The sequence below is a fragment of the Guillardia theta genome (genome assembly GCF_000315625.1).
Source record: "Guillardia theta CCMP2712 unplaced genomic scaffold GUITHscaffold_157, whole genome shotgun sequence".
Taxonomy (NCBI): domain Eukaryota; class Cryptophyceae; order Pyrenomonadales; family Geminigeraceae; genus Guillardia; species Guillardia theta.
Window position 1 is genome coordinate 42,052 of NW_005434517.1, and position 16,181 is coordinate 58,232.

Sequence of the window (16,181 nt, forward strand, 5' to 3'; positions counted from 1 at the left end):
CAGCGCAAAATTATTCCCTCCTCCTCCTCCCCCGTCTCTGCGAGGCCGTCACAGACCCTCTCACCTTTTCTGCTCTCTCGGACATCGATATCGCTCAGGCACGCATCGCGCTATCTTCTGCCTGCCTGCCTGCCTGCCTGCCTGCCTGCCTGCCACCCACCCGCCCTCCCACCTTCTCTGCCTCCCTGCCTTACTTCAAAACTCCCTCCCTTGTTGCCCCCTCATGCCCATTCTCCTTCCTTTCTCTTTCCTCTCCTCTCTCCTTTCTCTTGCTCTTCCTTTATTTCATCCTCCTGCTCCTGCTCCTGCTCCTGCTCCTCCTGCTCCTCTCGAGCCCTATACTTGGTCCTGACTAATCCTGACAGATTGTTGAAACTCTTTCCATCGTCTACTCTTCCAACCCCTCCGACCCTTCTGCAGGTCTCACCGCCCCGCTCCCTCCTCCTGTTGCCTCCTGTGTGCTGCGATCGCTGGAGCGGCTCGAGGAGGAGGCGGCGCTCGATCAGATGAGCCTGCGCCACTTGTGCTGTCTGCTGGAGTCTCTCAGCTTCTTGTTCTCGCGCTCTCCTCCTCCTCCTCCTCCTCCTCCTGAGTTGTGGAGGAAGGGAGAACGATGGGATAGAAGGAGAAATGTCGAGTGTATGGACGGAAACGAGACAGGTCAGGATCTCCAGCGAGAGAAGGAAGATGACAGTTCAAGCTGGAGGAAGGCAGGAAGAGACGAGAAGGAGGGGAGGGAGGGAAGGGAAGGGAGGGAGCGAGGGGGCAACGATGAAACGGAGGAGGAGGAGAAGGAGGGAGGAGCAGAGCTCTCCAGCCTGGTTTCACCCGATTGGCTGAGAAACTTGTGCGACAAGATCTTGAAGAGAGTCATTGAGTACATCAGCATTCCCTCAGATGCTCCTCCCGATCAAGAGCAGGAGGATGAGAAGGATGAAGGAGAGGAGGCGGGAGAACGAGCAGGGAAGGAGGGCGGAAGCGAGACAGACGAGGAGGTACAGCAGGACGGCGAGGGAAGAGTTGAGGATGGCAAGGTAGAGAAGGACGATGGAGAAACCACAGAGGGGACAGACGGCGAGACTAAAGCAGCGAAACCTCGTTCGGTGAAAGGCATTGAACATGTTTGGACTTGTTTACAATCTTTCTCTGTGTTGGGATATAAGGTGACTTGTCCTGCTGCTCCTGCTCCTGCTCCTGCTCCTGCTCCTGCTCCTGCTCCTGCTCCTGCATCCGCTCCCGCTCCCGCTCTTGCTCTTGCATCATTTGCTCCTGCTCTTCGACTTCTTTCCTTCACTTCATCTCCTCACAACATCACTATCTGACCACCACGTTCGCAAAATTTACATCCTTTACTCTTTCTTACTTGCCATCGTTGTCATCCTCACCTATCCTTGTCTTCTTATCTATCATCCTATGCCCCTGGCTGGTCTCTTTTGACATCCTTGCGTTCGGACTCCTCCTCCCCTCTCCCCTTCCCCCCCCCCCGCCCTTTCCTTTTCCATGGCTCTCTTTCTTCTCTTCTCTTCTCTTCTCATCTCTTCTCTTCTCTTCTCTTTCCTGACTCGCTGACACATCTTTCGGCAGATGGAGCAGGAGCATCTTTCGGCTATCATCCTGGCCCTCGCTCGTCCTCCTGTGCTCGCTCGTCTTCTCTTCAAGCACATTGCCATCGTCTTCTGGTCTGTCGCTGCTCAGGCAGTTGCGCATGGCGAGGCTCTTCCGATCTTCTTGCGCATGCACGACCAGCACATCATCCAAGCTTGCAACCTGACACGGAGCAAGGTGACTCCCTGCTGCTGCTGGTGGTGGTGGTTGTGGTGGTGGTGGTTGTGGTTGTGGTGGTGGTGGTGGTGTTGGTGCTGCTGCTGCTGCTGACTCCTCCTGCTCCTGCTCTTCCCGTACCTCCTCCTCATTCTCTTCCTCTACCTCCTGCTCCTCCTGCTCCTACTACTCCTCTTCCTCCTCCTCATTCTAGTTTCTTTCTCGTCCTTTCTACTTTGATCTGCTCCCCCTGCTCTTCGTGTTTCCCTCATCTTCACGTGGGCAGGAGTGATCTAACATATTTATCCCGAAGGTTCCCTTCTCCTCCTCCTCCTCCTCCTCCTCCTCCTCCTCCTCCTCCTCCTCCTCCTCCATCATCGTCCCGTACTGCTGCTCTCACTGCGACCTCCCCGTTACCAGGGATCGCATCCCATGGCTACTCAACATGCCCGTCAGACTCGCACTTGATCGCATGCTCGAGGTAGCAACCGACCGACTTGACCGCATGTTCCACCCGGACCTCCAGGCCCTCCGGCAGGAAGCCGGCCCGGAGGTCTTCGTCGACGTCACTTCTCGCTTCATCTGCGGCATGGCAGTGATCAAGTTCCCAGCTGACAAGGCGAGGAACGTCCTGCGGCTCCTCCCCGTGGAGGCCAAGGCAGTGAAGCTGCTGATGCAGCGAATCATGCCGACAGGAGAGTGAACAAGGGGAGGAGACGGCCGGGCGGAGTGGAGCGAGGGAGGAGGGAGGGAGGGAGGAGTGGTAGTGAGAAACGTTAAGAGGAAGGGGGCCAAGGAGGCGAGGATATATGGTGGAGGGATGGCAGCGGTGGAGGAGTAAAGAGAAGGAAACGAGCAGACAGACTTTATGATTCATGATGATCACAAGCACGATGATGATCTTTTGACAACTATCAAGTCCCTGCCACCGGCGTCGTCAAGTCGAGCTGTTGACGACGAAGGTATCTGGGGTGATGTTGAAAAGAACTGACGCTCTCTCTGCCGCTCGATGCATCGTTTCTTTCTCCTCCGATAGAAGTTTCGCTGCCTCTTTCAGCACATCGAGAGCAAGAGCACATCTGAAACTAAAGTCATACCCACTTCCACTCTCCTTCTCCTCTTCCCCTTCTCCTCGTCTTCTCCCTCCTCCCTGCACCTCTTTCCCCGTACCTCTCCTTCTTGTCCTTTCCCTCCCCCGTTAGTTGGCAGTAGTCTTCATCTAGCAGATCCTCCTTCTTCACTCTCTCCTGGTTCCTGGGCAGGGGGTGACTGGAGTACGAGCAGCACACGCTTCCTACTGCAGCAGGTCGTCGCAGGAGGGATCGCGAATACGGTTGAGGCACAAGGACTCTCCCGAAGCCTGGAGGCATCCGAACATGAGGAGACAAGGAAGGAAAGCCAAGCGAGGAAGAGAAGAAGGGGAGGAGAAGTAGAAGGGCCTGCATCAAAGATAGGGAAGCAGAGAGGGGGGGACGAGGGGAGCGAGGAGGGGGGCTGACGCTACCTTGCATTGCCAGAGAAGAGCTTCCTGCCCTTGCAAGATCCTCCCTAAGTCGCTAGCCAGCACTCGTAGAGCGTTGGGATCAGAGTCCTGGCGACGGAGGGGGTCACAGGGATGAAGAGGAGGCGAGGGAACGCGGCGGATGAGGAGAGGGAACGTGGTGGAGGAGGAAGGGAACCTGTAACAGCTCCTCCATGTTCAGTCCTGGTACATCACCGTCATCGCAGATCTCCTTGGAGATCTGTCTCATCGCCTGCATGCCACTGTCAGATGGTGTCCCAACAGCGGCTGCAGGAGGAGAAACGAGAGCAGGGAGAAGTGAGGCGGAGAAATGAAAGATTTAGGGCGAAAAGAGCAAGAAAACCGACCTGACGTGCCTTCCGTGCATGGAATTTGTTCTCCTTGTAGGCTTGCTTTGCTTTCACCTGACAAAATTCCTCAGACATTGACACATCCATCGGCTCCTAGAAACCTTCTCTTCTCTTTCAGCCAACTGCTCCTTCTCCTCCTTCTCCTTCTCCGTGTCCTGGTTGTTGACCGGCTGCTCCTGCCCCGACACGTCACACAGCAAGGAGGTGAGATCCGGTACCTTGAGCTTCATCGCTTGTCGCATCGCCTTCTTCCGCTCCTTCTCCAACCTGCGCCATCTTGAGATGCCTGTCTCCGCCAAGTTTCGCAGCACTTCTTCATCCTCTCTCTTTCCGCGATCCGAGGGTCATGCGCCTTTGCCATCCGGACAAGACTCTGTATGCGATTGGCCTCCTCTATCCTCTTCATCTTGATCTCCTGGAAGAAGATTTCATCTCATTGACGTACCATCATCACTCTTTCCCACCTTGTCGTGATCCTTGATCATCGCTCTTCGCTCCCACCTATTCTGTGCACTTTCGAGCTTCTCATCAGCCTGGAAGGTGAAATCTCGCCATGTCTGTCGACCGCATCATCTCCAACACATACGAGTCGCACTGCAAACCTGGAAGTTCTCCCAGAAGTTGTAGAACTTTTCAACCTGCCAACATCGTGATTTCCATATACAAACATGCGGCACATGGGCCAGACATCCCTCGCGCTGTATTTATCAGAGCATCAACACATCTCATGATTCTCGCCCCCTCTTACTCTCACATCACACAGCTGTCAAGAATCACCTCTGCCCATGTTGTGTTCTCGTCTCCAAGGCCTGGCACGTGTGGGTTGGTGGACCATCTAGCGTTCACCTCAAAGTAGTGGGACATAACAGGGAAGAACCCTCCCTGCATGCAAGAAGAGGACAAGTCAAGGTAACAACAACATGAATCCCCATATGAGCAATCGGCAGAGAGTGATAGAACCTCGTTGATCTCCTCTTCTGTCGGCAAATGATCCGTGCACGTGTCAACGGCATCATAGCCCATGCGCTGACCAGATATCAGTGAAAGTCACGGGCACGAGAGGGGTTGACCTTGCTCTTGTCGCTGAGAATCTGGTACGCTCTATTGATGCGCTTGTACGCCTCATCTGCAGCCTCCACACTGCCGAGTCCATGCCTGACAACTTTATCCGGATGGCACAGCAGCGACGTTCGATGGTAGGCCTTTTTTAGTTCATCTTCTCCTGCTTGCCACCTTCTCTCTCCAAGACCAAGGAGCGAGTAGAGATCGTCCTCTCCCGCCAATGCACGCTTCACAGCATCAATCCCATGCAGCCTTCGTTCCCTCCGCTTCGCGTCAGCGTCCTTGGACTCCCCGTCCCCTCCGTCCCCTTCGTCATCTTTCTCGCTGTCGAGTTCCGCTCCCAGATGTCTCATCCTCCTCTCCTCGTAAGACCTTCCAGCATGTTCATAGCTCTCTCTCCTGATGGGGGCTGCTATAGATCCTACGACCTCATTCTGCAAACCCCTCGAGACGGGGAGGGTAACAACACGAAAGGGACTTGTTCCACTTGCATCGTCATGCGACTGTCTCAACCCTCTTGGCACAACACCAGCATGGGCGAGGCATCCTGCTCGTCCAGCTCCTCGCAGCCCTCCTCTTTCTTCTCCCGCCCATGCCGTCAGCATCAGCGCCAACCACGTCGTTACCCGCCATGCCCATGCGACCATTGCCTATCCTGCCCCGTTCTACCCCACCTTCCCTTCGGCCACAGGCAGTAGACACCCCTACCCTAATTATACTATCACCAAACCGGGTGGAAGTCCCTTTTTTTGACTACCCTACCCCCACTGGAAAGACGGCACCCCTGCACAAAAACCTCGCGACAGTCATAGAAAAGCAGAAGCTGTTCCGGCAATGCCAAGCACAGAGCATAGCATAGAGTGCGGGAGTGGGTGTTTGGTAGACTTGTACCATGCCAACGTCTTGCAGACATCATATCGCCTTAGCTGCAACAAGACAGTCTTTGCTCAAGACCGAGTTTAACACACACGAAACAAGGATCCAGGAGCACATGAGAGGTAGACTGAATGCTAGGATGTGAAACCCAAGTCGTCACACCCCGAAGCTTGACGGTTTGGTTAACTGATCTCGAGCGAGACTTTCGTTGGCATGGATATGTTCCACTGTCGTCCGTACGATGGGAGCCACCTGAGAGAGGTTCAGATCAGGGGTAGATCCAGGGTTCAGCCCGTATTCGACTTGAAAGGCAGACAACCCTGTCTCTTTGCGACGTGCATGGTTGAGGGAGAATTCAATGATGGGCAGGCTGATGTCCTAGTCCTCGCGCCGCGGTCCTCGGAAGCTTGCGTGCGTAAAATGTCGTAATCAGCACGTTGGGCTCGGTGATCGTGGCCGGCATCGTACGGATAGCAGAGGAATGCTGAATCATTTGTGCCGGATCCACTTCACAATTCGTAAGAATGCGAATCCACTATGATGATGAAAGATTTTAAGATCTTGCATAATCTTGTATCTAAAACGACGGCGGAATAAAGTTTGAGGCGAAAACAGGTTTGAACCAAAGTCAGGTGCACACAGTACCTGAGTAGTACACTTGAAGAATTGTGTTTGTCCTGTAAGAGTATAAATGTACGCTCCCAGGTTGCCTCTAGCATGAACCTTCGTGAGTCCTCCAATCCCAGCGACGACAGCCTGAGGTGACGCCAGGGCAGAGTTGTGAAGGAGCGAGGGATCGTTTATTATGTGGACCTGTGATCCTGTATCCAGTAAGAAGGAAACATTTAGCTTAGATCGGATTCTGCACAAAACGCTTTAACAGCAGTCTGATACGTGCACATATTGATGGAACATGTGGAACACATAGGATCAGAGTCCAAAGAGGCAGGCAGCGCATGTCCATAGATTTTCGGATTCCAACGACCAGGGTTTGGGGGGACGGAAACAGCAGCGTTCTAGTTGAGCGGTGGTTGAAGAAATGTTCCGATGGTGATATAGTCCCTTGATCTGAAGGAAAAGGTAGCGCCACACCGCTAATGGGTAGACTGAAGCACACATTCGAATGAGACGTCGCTGGGGGCGGGGGTAAAGGTTCAAGGTGGCCAGTAACCGTACCTGGTCCATTAAGAGCAGGTCTGGTGGGGCACGGTGGAAGTGCAGCGGCTGGACTAGGAGCCTGAGGAGACCGTGGAACTAGCTGTCGCCTGCGATTCATGCTGGACTGCACACAGACTGTCGACAAACTCAAGTGTCTTGACATGTTCGACCTTGCCGTAAGCTTTCAAATATCCATGGTACGAAGGATGCAAACATGCGGGCTTGAGTATTGTTGTTATAGTCTAAGCTTTCAAATATCCAAGGCACGGAGAATATAGACGTGCGTTTAGATTTGTTGATTTTCCAACAAAGTGCAACTGACCGAATAAAGCTGTCCTGAATGTAAGCAGCAACCATGGTTTCAACCACCTTGCTCGACCCATTGTCGTAATTCAACAGATAATGCCATGAAACAGTTTATTTACAGAACATGTTATGTCCACTAAAGAATATGAATTGAGTATACACTATTCAAAGCAAATCTCGCCACTTCTCGCTCTTGTCAGTCTTGCCCGCCCATGGTCCGCACTCTCCAAAGTGGGACTTCTTGTTTCCAACGAACGACTGTAGGTTCTTCTCGAACTCAATTGAGAACTCAAGATCGCAGGCAGAGGCACTGTTGTCGTTGAATGGCTGGTGCATCCCAAATGTATACTCCGAGTCGTTGTTTGACCACGAGCTGCAGGACTGCTCCACGCTCTCTGGACTGCATTTGTCGTGCTGAAGGGTTGACGTTGTTTGAAAACTTCTCGTTTCAATTTCTGTGGATTCGGGCATTGCGTTCAGTTTTGCTTGATACGATGTTGGTTGACTCCAGGTCCTAGGGGCTGATGAGAAGAAGGGCGTTGCTTACAAAAAATGAAGGACTTGCGATGAATGCAACAAACTTGGATTGTTCTTTCCTTTCAAGAAGCTTTGTGAACAGATGCAGGTAAGGTATGAGATGTGTGTAGGAATGAAAGGTGAAACACAAGGTGTAGGCAGAGGCAAATTGTTGTGTTCCGGCAGACTGTACAATGATGTAGACGGGTGAGGAGCAGTTTTACGTGCATACAGGCACGGAGTCAGCTGCTGACGATGATGACAGTCAGTCTGTTCGTGATGACTAACGATGTTGTAATGACTCTCCGAAAAGAGAGGTTTCCGATATTTATGCGCCGTGTGCGTGTAAAGCCCTCAGGTTTCAAATCCCTTTTAATTTTATAAAACGTTTATAAAGCAAATTACAATGACAATATAGATGTATAATCAGTATCCAAAGATCGCATCCTTTGGACTTTTAGACGCTTCATCGACAAGAGATGACCCCTACCTGGTATTCTGCGACCACCCTTGTTAGCACATATCTATCTGTATCTGGGAGACCACTATCCTAGGAATCACCCACCCTACCCATCCATCTGTCCCTGGTTTGTACCTATAGCCAAGCCATGATGGTCCCACCGGGATACCGACTGCAGTTCTGGAAGGGCGTGGGTCAGGGTGGAGGAGGGGTGCAGGGGATTGCGGTGACAGGGTGAAATGTTAGGTTGATACTTCCATTGCTTCCAAGCTGATCGATTTCTGCATTGAGAGCTTATTGTACAATCGCCTACCTTCGAAACAAGAGTTGCAGGTCGGAGTCTGAAAACAGCCCGAAGGAATGAGGGGGTAGGGTAGCCAATCGTTGGTATGGATGTGTCGAGCGCGGGCCATCCCTCATTGCGACCCTGTAGCTGCATCAGGGGCGATGTCAGCAGCTGACGACCGCCGTCCGAGGCCGGCCGAATGATCACGTCTGAACTACCCCAATCACCCTATTATTTCATAACAAAAAGTACGGGTGCTTCGAGACAGGAAGATGCCAGCAATCACGAGGCGCGTCCTCTTTGATGCTCATGGGCCACCAACAGCTAAAACATTAAATATAAACCTATATAGTTTTAGATTATAACTATATTAGAGATGCGTCGTCGTAAAGAAGTTGGGTACGAGGGGTTAAAAAAAACAAGCGAGGAACACCTGGAAGGCAATACGGGGTCAGAAGGCCACTGGTACAAATCTCTTTACTCATCGCTCCAAATATATTACTCATCTCCTCTCCTCGCGCCCCCCTCAGGCATCTCATCTCGGATCGAGCCGATGTCAGCTCCCGAGCGTTCGCTCAACTTACCTCTAGTACTCCAGTACCACCCTGTAAGGTATTCATTCAGTACCCCTAGCCTGCGGGCCAACCCCCCCCCCCCCCCTTTCTGATTTTACTACTGAATTTTACTACCGAACTGCTAACTAACTTTTTGAGTAAAAGTTTGCCCGCACGTCCGACGGGGCTCCGAGCCGTGGCATCGTTTACTCAAAGTTAAGTTAAAATCAGTGGGAGGAAAAACTGACAGTAGTGAGTGCCCGAACCGGTCCGGCTGGCCGGGCTAGTACGCCGGGCCGGGCCCCGCCGTAGCGCACGGCGCGGCCGTCACTCAGGCGGCCCGGGTCCTGAGCCCCGGAGTCCGACGAACCGGGTGCCCGATCCAGGCTCAGAGCCCGGTGCGCCGCCGGGCGGCCCGGCGGCCTCCGGCGGCCTCCGGCGCGTGACAGTACAGTTCACGTACTACGGTACTACTGGCGGCCGGTTACCATACGGCCCCCCGGTCACTCAGTGGATTAACTTAACTTTGAGTAAAGGGAGTCACCGTACTCAGACCGTCGTCCTCGAATGAGATAAAAGTAGGCCTGTAGGACCTGCCGTTGATTGATCCCGGCGGCACCGGCCCCAGCCTGCGGTGGCGGGGGCGGCTGCCAGGACTCGGGAAACATGAACTTGAAGCAAGGTGCAGTGAAGAGCAGGAACTTGAGCAGCTTGTGCCACTCGGGGGCAGGGCATGATTTAGGGAACTTAGTAGGATGAGATCTAAAGCCCCCGATAGTCAGCAGGCTCACAACAACCTGAAAGAATTCTTGAGTCATGCCTGAGGGTTCAAAAAGCATAGTGTCTACCAAGCCCCGGTGATTGAGCCGAGGAGCAGGCAGATATGGAAGGAGAATTCATTGAGAAAGTTAGAGCTCTCAGATCCGAGTGACTGAAACTGACTGACCTGACGACACTGTGCAGATGACAAGAGATCCTGATGCTCGATGATGGAGAGGAGAGAGGAGCGGTAAGTGTGAGGTAGCAGCATGTCTTGGTCGACAGGGTTGTTCTCTTGCTGGGACGACTTCGAAACCAGTATGTCTGACCTGATACTTGACTGCTGCTGTTCTCACATTGACCTTGATCAGTGATGAACGGGACTGTTCTGTGCGGCGCAACCGTGTGCTTGATGTCGGTAAACAACAGTGTTGACATGAACGGAGGAAGACCGAGCTGTAACATCCCGACGAGGAGGTTGTGGAGGGTCTCGAGGGACTGCGGATGCTCGGGTGAGCTATGGGAGGGAGGCAGGAAGAGGATGAGCTATAGGTGGAAGGGAGGCTGGACGGTGAAGCTGAGAGGTTGGCAGAGAGGGATACAGCCATGCTCATCAACAGCCTGCTCTGCGCCATGTTCCCTTGCATGGGCATGTACTGGAGGAAGCAGATCCGAGACGCGTTCAGCATCCAGGGCAGTATGTCAGGAGACTGCTTCGCTTGCGCCTGCTGCTTCCCGTGCGCGGTGAGTTTGCTCGACATAGTTTACTCGCACTGAGGAGCCGAAAGGCCATGCAGGAAGCGAGGGAGATCAAGAAGCGAGGAGGAAGCGTCAATGCCCCCGTGCAGATTCAGATGAGCTAGAGATCACGCGCTCGACTCGACATGCTCCCAGGCCCTGCAGCAGCAGCATGTCAGGTCGGCCCCAACAAGTCTCCTCGTGCTCACAGTCGATGGAGGTGACTGTCTAGCTCCAGCTGGATGTCTCGCCATGCGCCTCGAAGAGCGTCGAGCTTTGTCCTCCTCATCTGCGGGAGAAGTCACGCGACACGAGAGGAGGAGGAGGGGGAGATCAGGGACACGTCAGACACGCAGGACAGAGAGATAGCAACGTAGGAGCGAAGAAGGACAGGCTGATGTCAGAATCACCTTGTCTGCCTGGATGAATGCTTCTCGTTTACGATGAGTAACCTGAGAGTTTTGAGAATCAAGAAAGTCATCTCCTTTCGGCTCGATCTGCTCCTCACCTCCGTCACATGCTTGTTGATCTTGTCTTTGAACATTCTGAACTCGCTGGCAGCAAACCTGTAGATTCTCGTCACCATCGTCCTCCCTCTCTGCCGTCTCCTTGCCTCATGATGTCTTCTTGGCTCGCCAGGATGCTTGCCTGCTGGTATCGCATCTGCGCCTCGAAGTCTGCCTTGGCGATGCGCCGAACCTGACGAGGCCGAGTAAGTGCATAAAGGCGGAGAACGAGGAGAGTCAAGGCGAGGGAAAATGTGATGGAGAGGGAAACAAGGACAACAAAAAGAAAATGGGAGCAGGGAGCAGGGAGCAGGGAGCAGGGAGCAGGGAGCAGGGAGCAGGGAGCTAGAAGAGCGTTCTGGTCAGAAACCTCATCAGCCGTCTTCATTCTTGCCATCACGTGCCGTCTCGTGTGTATGAACTCCCTGCAGCGAAGGCTCAACCCCAAACCTCTTCGCATCCTCTCTAGCAATCAACACCTGTGAACAACGTCCATCCACCTGCTCCTCATCGTATCCCTCATCTCCACCATCATCGTCTTGATTTGCTGCTGGGACCTGAGACGGGGACAGCAAGTACTCAGGGACGTTGGGATATGTCAAGCTTTCAATCACTGTTTCTCTCTTTGCGCGACGTTGAAACTCTTGCTGCAAGCTACACGCAACATGTCAGCATTCCTTGGAGACTTCAAGTTATCTTCACCTTTCCTCATCACATCCGCTGGAGTTTGACCCATGACAACCTGCTGACCCACTTTACACCTTGTCAAAACTTGTCGCTCCCTCACTGACCTCAGCTTCCAAGTTGTTCTCGCCCGCTTCATATCGCTGGTTTTCATATCGTCGAAATGAGCTTGTATTCTGGTTTTGCTTTCTTCTGAAACGTCTCCGCCATCAGCAAAAGCAAACTGGAAGTGTAGCAGACCTTGATAAGACGTCCTTGGCCCTGGAGTACTCCATATCGTGACCCTCCCCCTCCGCTTCCCTCAGGCCCTTCCCATCCCTCCTCTCGGAGAAGGAGATGAATTCTCCATTCTTAGTGATGAATCCACAAAGAGATCCCTGGAGGGAGATTGGGCTCGCTTCCTTGAGCTCCAGCCCTGGTGTAGACTCGACCTCTACCATGGCATGGTAGACATCGTTCTGCAAGGATCTGAGGACCCTTGCACTCCTGCGAGTGCTGTCATGCTCCTGCTCGCCCATGCTCTCAGAGTTGCTTACCCGTCCGACGATCGTCGCTCCATCGCTCTCTTCGCAGTGTTTCTTCCCGGCCCATTCAGCATCCTGTCACAACTTCAATCACAAGATCACAAGGTGTTATGTTGTAGACATGACAAGAAAGTGATCCATGGCTCTTGCACTATCAGGCACAACAACCACGTTGATGTCCATACCGCTTGTTGAGTTGCTCCTCAGTCCAGGTGCTCTTCAGGCTTGCAAACTTATCGGCGCGGTTCCAATCTTCAATCCCTCCGAGCAGGGGCACGGGCTTGTTCCTTCCCTTCGCCGCTTCTCTCTTGTCCCGCCTCCCTGCTCTCATCTTGCTCTTGTGCCCTGACCTGTTCCTCCTCACCTGACCTAGGTTCAAGCGCGTATCTGCTCGCATCTCCTCTCCCCGCATGCTCTCTGGCTCTGCAGCAAGGACGATGTCCGAAAGCGTCATGACGATGTCGATGAGGTTGCCTGAAGTACGTCAGCCTCTGCTCGCTCTGGGGTCTATCTGCTTACTCAGTGCCGTGATTCTCCCCATGCAGATGTGGTCGGCAGAGATGTGGTCCAGACTCGCTCCTATCACCTGCGGGCCACGTCAGACTTAACACGCAACGTACCTGAGCTTGCCTCTCCCAGAAAGAAGAGCAGGGCCCGCGTGTTGTGCCTGTCGTCGTCCTCCGTCACGGGGTTGCGGTTGAGCCCGGGGACCTCAAGATGGAGCATGGCCTCAACGACGGCGATGAACATGTTGGGAGTGCATTGATCTAGCGAGCTGATTCGCTCGGGTATCCCCACCCTACCAGTCATCAGACAATGTTTGTGGGGACAAGAGGACAGGTGGGCCATCGCACCTGGGAAGTAATGCGGTGTTGATAGACTTGACGTACTGCTCGATCACACGATCGTGCAGGTGTCCTGCAGACAAGTCATTCCAACAACTTGATGCTTGACAAGCCTACCAAGTTGCTCTTCTGCTGCTACAAGATTCTTGGCCCAAGATTCCGAGGTCTTGAAATCCGAATGGAACGAGCGTGTTTGATCTGAGTCCTCATACAACATGCCGAGGACTGTTTGCTTCAATCTTTGATCAGCCTGCAAAGAAAGATTGAGTTAGTCCAATCTGTACTTCACTTTGTTGATTTGCATGGAATAAGCTTATCAGGGCGGAAAACAATCATCCGTTTCCTACTTCCTGCATACAACATTCCCTCATCATCTTCTTCTTCTTCCTCTCCTGCATGGTTCCTTGTCGCAACCCAACCACCTCCTCCCACTCCCCTCTCCTCCCTCGTTCCTCCTCGATCTCCTTTCATGGGATCCATTGTATTGGTTGTGCTCGAGAAGGGGTACTATACGGTCGGAGAGTAGGGTGGGGTGGGGACAGTTACTCTTTGTGGTCAAACATTTTACTCAAAATGATAACAAGCCCGCCTCATTATATCAGCGAGGCGGACTTGATATATGTTCGTGAATGAGGGGACGAGGGGCAATCGTATTAACGGCCGTCGGGGAGCGAAATGGGGAGCAGGAGAGAGGGAGAGGAGGAGAAGGTGAACGGATGCTGAGAGAGGAGAAGGAGGACGTTGAGGACTCAGATATGCTGAATGGTTCGAAAAGTTCCTTGCAGCCTGATGGCTCCATGAGTGTTGTCCATGCTGGCGGCGGCGTTTGAGGAGAGGAGAGCAGTCGTGCAAGTGGATAGTTTTCAAGGATAACTATCCTCCACTTTCCTGCAAGAAGCCATCCCAATGCTCGCCCAATCTCCTGGAGGAGGACGTAAAGGAGGATCCTCCCACTTGGAGTCCATGCACAAGCCTGTTGAGAAGGGGGGGAGCGTGCGGCAGGTGCTGGAGCATCGGGAAGAAGCTAAGCCTGTGATGAAGCATGGGGCTGACAAGAAGAGGCATGCTCAAGCGGATCACAAGCAGCAGCATCCAGTATGGCGCCCAGGAGGGTATGCTCTCGTTGGCGATATGTACAAGGACAACGGAAGGAAGGTACGATGGTCAGTCCTTGCTTCCTATGACCTGACCATATTCGCCTCAAGGTTGCTCGGGGCCCTTACTTTGGAGTCCCCCGGGACTACTGGAGGAGGGAGGAAGAGAACCTCTTGCCTTCTGCTGGGCCAGGCGCTCAAGCCTCCTCCCCGTTGATCCATCACAGGAGCGCAGTGAAGCCGCAGCAGGGAATCTACGGTTTGCACTCAGACAAGCAGCAGGTCTGGAAAGTGGAACAGAAGCGAGGAGGAAGAGGGGGCGAGGAACAGGAGCGAGGAGGAGAAAGGAATGGGAGAAGGAACGGAGGGGGGGGGAAGTGAGATTGAATGATTGTACAGGTGTGGGAGAGTGTCATACCAGCTAGAGCTGGACCATGGTCAGTGTTCAAGCAGAGGTATCATCTGCAGAACGGACCCAGCCGTCCCCTTCCTAAGGTTGTGATGGAATGCAAGGAAGAGATGATGAAAATATTGAGTGGCAAAATTAAGAAATGATGATGGCAGCTACATGATTATGATAGTGAAGCCGCTGCTGCTGCCTATGATGATGATGGTGATGATGATGATGATGCATTGGATGAGAATGACGACATGAAGGAGAACAACGATGGTGACGACGGTGATGATGATGGTGATGATTTTTCTCAGGGGGTTGTCAAGGTTGGACCTGATTGTGTCGGTCCCATCGTCGAGTTCCGTGAGAGGAGGGCAGACATGCGAGATCATGCGAGAGGGCACGAGAGGATCGATGTGGACAGGGTGCAAGTGTATCCCCCATGGCCGATAGCCCAGGCCATGTGAGTCACCAGTGATAGCAACGATGTTGCGCTGTTGATCGTTATGGCAGAGAACAAGCATGGCAGGGACAAGAGAAGTTTGCGAAGAGGGGCGTGTATTTCGAGGATGACCTCAAGTTTGAGGACCAATCAAGGTCAGGGATGAAATCGGCGCAGCAGATTTGAAACTCATCGCAAAATAGACCTCAGCAGGCGCCCTTGAATGCGAGGAGGAGAAAGATCATAGCGGATCTGTTCAGCAGGATTGGGCCAGGATCCGACGGCAAGCTAGAAGTCCAGGTGATGCCGTCGGCCGAAAGTTCAGCCACATTCTCATCGCTATGGTCTCAGGAACTTTTCAAGGCGATGAAGGTCGATAAATTCAGGAAGTTGTTTGACTACACGTCAAGGTCGGCTCCTCGTACTCCACCACAACCATTCTCTCCTCCTCCTCCTCCTCCTCCTCCTCCTCCTCCTCCTCCTCCTCCTCGTCTTGACTTTCAGCTCTTGCAGGCAGGGAACGAAGGTTGTGAGAGATGACGAACAGGAGCATCTTGTTGGTTTGTTTGTGTCGCTCCTCAAGCATGAGGTACTCTTCCTCCTCCTCCTCCTCCTCCTCCTCCTCCTCCTCCTCCTCCTCCTTCCTCCACCTCCACCTGCTTCTCCTCTTCCTCAATGTCTGCAGGCTAGAGACTTTCGGAACAACATGGCATTTCTTCCATCGAGCAAGGTCAGAAAGATTACTGCACATTGCCAAGCATGTTATCCTCCCCCTCCTCCTACTACTACTACTACTACCACTACTACTACTACTTGTCTTTTACCTCTTCCTCGTCATCTCCATCATCATCATCTCCATCATTATCAACAACAATATGATCATCACTACATCAATCGCAATAGTTTTTTTCAAGTCGTATTGTCTTCTGCCCCACCATCACTCCCTCGCGCTCCATTTCTCTACTGCTCGTCATTTTCGCATCAGGGAGGCGTCGGGTGGAGAAATTTGGCTCAGGCCGACGCCAAGATCACCAGCCAAGAGTTTGAACAGGTACGTCTGACCCCAGCTGAGAGCCCAGCAGGCTTTGACATTTCTCAGGTGATGGTAGCATTGGGCTGCCACATCTATGAAGATGAAGAGTTCAGGACGCTCACTCGCACACTCTTTGAGGAATGACGGAGCGGCAAGAGGTCGGAGGTAGGCCAGAGGGGGATGTGCTGGGAAAGGAGAGCAGGAGGCAGGAAGGGGGAGAAGGAGAAGGAAGAGGAAGGGAGGGCACTGAAGCTAGGCGTGTTAGACATCCGTTGACTGATTTTCTTTCTCAGCTCATCCAGGAAGGGCTC

At 53.1% G+C, this 16,181-nt stretch overlaps 5 protein-coding genes across 5 annotated transcripts; 3 read left to right on the plus strand and 2 right to left on the minus strand.

Moving 5' to 3' along the window:
* Positions 1-506: 506 nt before the first annotated feature.
* GUITHDRAFT_147493 (hypothetical protein) lies at positions 507-2,464 on the plus strand (the record flags this gene model as incomplete). Its single annotated transcript, XM_005820957.1, has 3 exons — positions 507-1,163; positions 1,585-1,782; positions 2,075-2,464. 3 exons carry the CDS (start codon positions 507-509, stop codon positions 2,462-2,464), a joined length of 1,245 nt encoding a protein of 414 aa, XP_005821014.1.
* Positions 2,465-2,698: 234 nt separating this feature from the next.
* GUITHDRAFT_147494 (hypothetical protein) lies at positions 2,699-5,342 on the minus strand (the record flags this gene model as incomplete). The annotated part of the gene is made up of 14 exons (XM_005820958.1): positions 2,699-2,840; positions 2,932-3,015; positions 3,060-3,121; positions 3,266-3,352; positions 3,441-3,515; positions 3,631-3,687; positions 3,735-3,809; positions 3,852-3,900; positions 3,945-4,048; positions 4,098-4,190; positions 4,236-4,271; positions 4,411-4,515; positions 4,594-4,659; positions 4,704-5,342. 14 exons carry the CDS (start codon positions 5,340-5,342, stop codon positions 2,699-2,701), a joined length of 1,674 nt encoding a protein of 557 aa, XP_005821015.1.
* A 1,788-nt stretch (positions 5,343-7,130) lies between these two features.
* GUITHDRAFT_155852 (hypothetical protein) lies at positions 7,131-7,747 on the minus strand. Its single transcript, XM_005820959.1, has one exon. The coding sequence runs from the start codon at positions 7,504-7,506 to the stop codon at positions 7,201-7,203; it is 306 nt and encodes a 101-aa protein (XP_005821016.1). The 5' UTR covers positions 7,507-7,747; the 3' UTR covers positions 7,131-7,200.
* A 2,075-nt stretch (positions 7,748-9,822) lies between these two features.
* GUITHDRAFT_155853 (hypothetical protein) lies at positions 9,823-10,797 on the plus strand. Its single transcript, XM_005820960.1, has 4 exons — positions 9,823-9,928; positions 9,982-10,122; positions 10,203-10,354; positions 10,399-10,797. The coding sequence occupies exons 1-4, from the start codon at positions 9,880-9,882 to the stop codon at positions 10,471-10,473; spliced, it is 417 nt and encodes a 138-aa protein (XP_005821017.1). The 5' UTR covers positions 9,823-9,879; the 3' UTR covers positions 10,474-10,797.
* Positions 10,798-13,813: 3,016 nt separating this feature from the next.
* GUITHDRAFT_119779 (hypothetical protein) lies at positions 13,814-16,014 on the plus strand (the record flags this gene model as incomplete). The annotated part of the gene is made up of 10 exons (XM_005820961.1): positions 13,814-14,062; positions 14,113-14,283; positions 14,401-14,496; positions 14,710-14,858; positions 14,909-14,992; positions 15,041-15,137; positions 15,189-15,247; positions 15,351-15,426; positions 15,853-15,888; positions 15,937-16,014. The coding sequence occupies 10 exons, from the start codon at positions 13,814-13,816 to the stop codon at positions 16,012-16,014; spliced, it is 1,095 nt and encodes a 364-aa protein (XP_005821018.1).
* Positions 16,015-16,181: the final 167 nt, after the last annotated feature.

Coding starts and splice junctions, on each gene's coding strand:
- GUITHDRAFT_155852 (XM_005820959.1), bottom strand. CDS start 7,506: ATGCCCGAATCCACAGAAATTGAAACGAGAAGTTTTCAAACAACGTCA.
- GUITHDRAFT_155853 (XM_005820960.1), top strand. CDS start 9,880: ATGTCTTGGTCGACAGGGTTGTTCTCTTGCTGGGACGACTTCGAAACC. Junction 9,929..9,981: donor CTGGGACGACTTCGAAACCA/GTATGTCTGACC, acceptor GACCTTGATCAG/TGATGAACGGGACTGTTCTG. Junction 10,355..10,398: donor CCTGCTGCTTCCCGTGCGCG/GTGAGTTTGCTC, acceptor AGGAGCCGAAAG/GCCATGCAGGAAGCGAGGGA.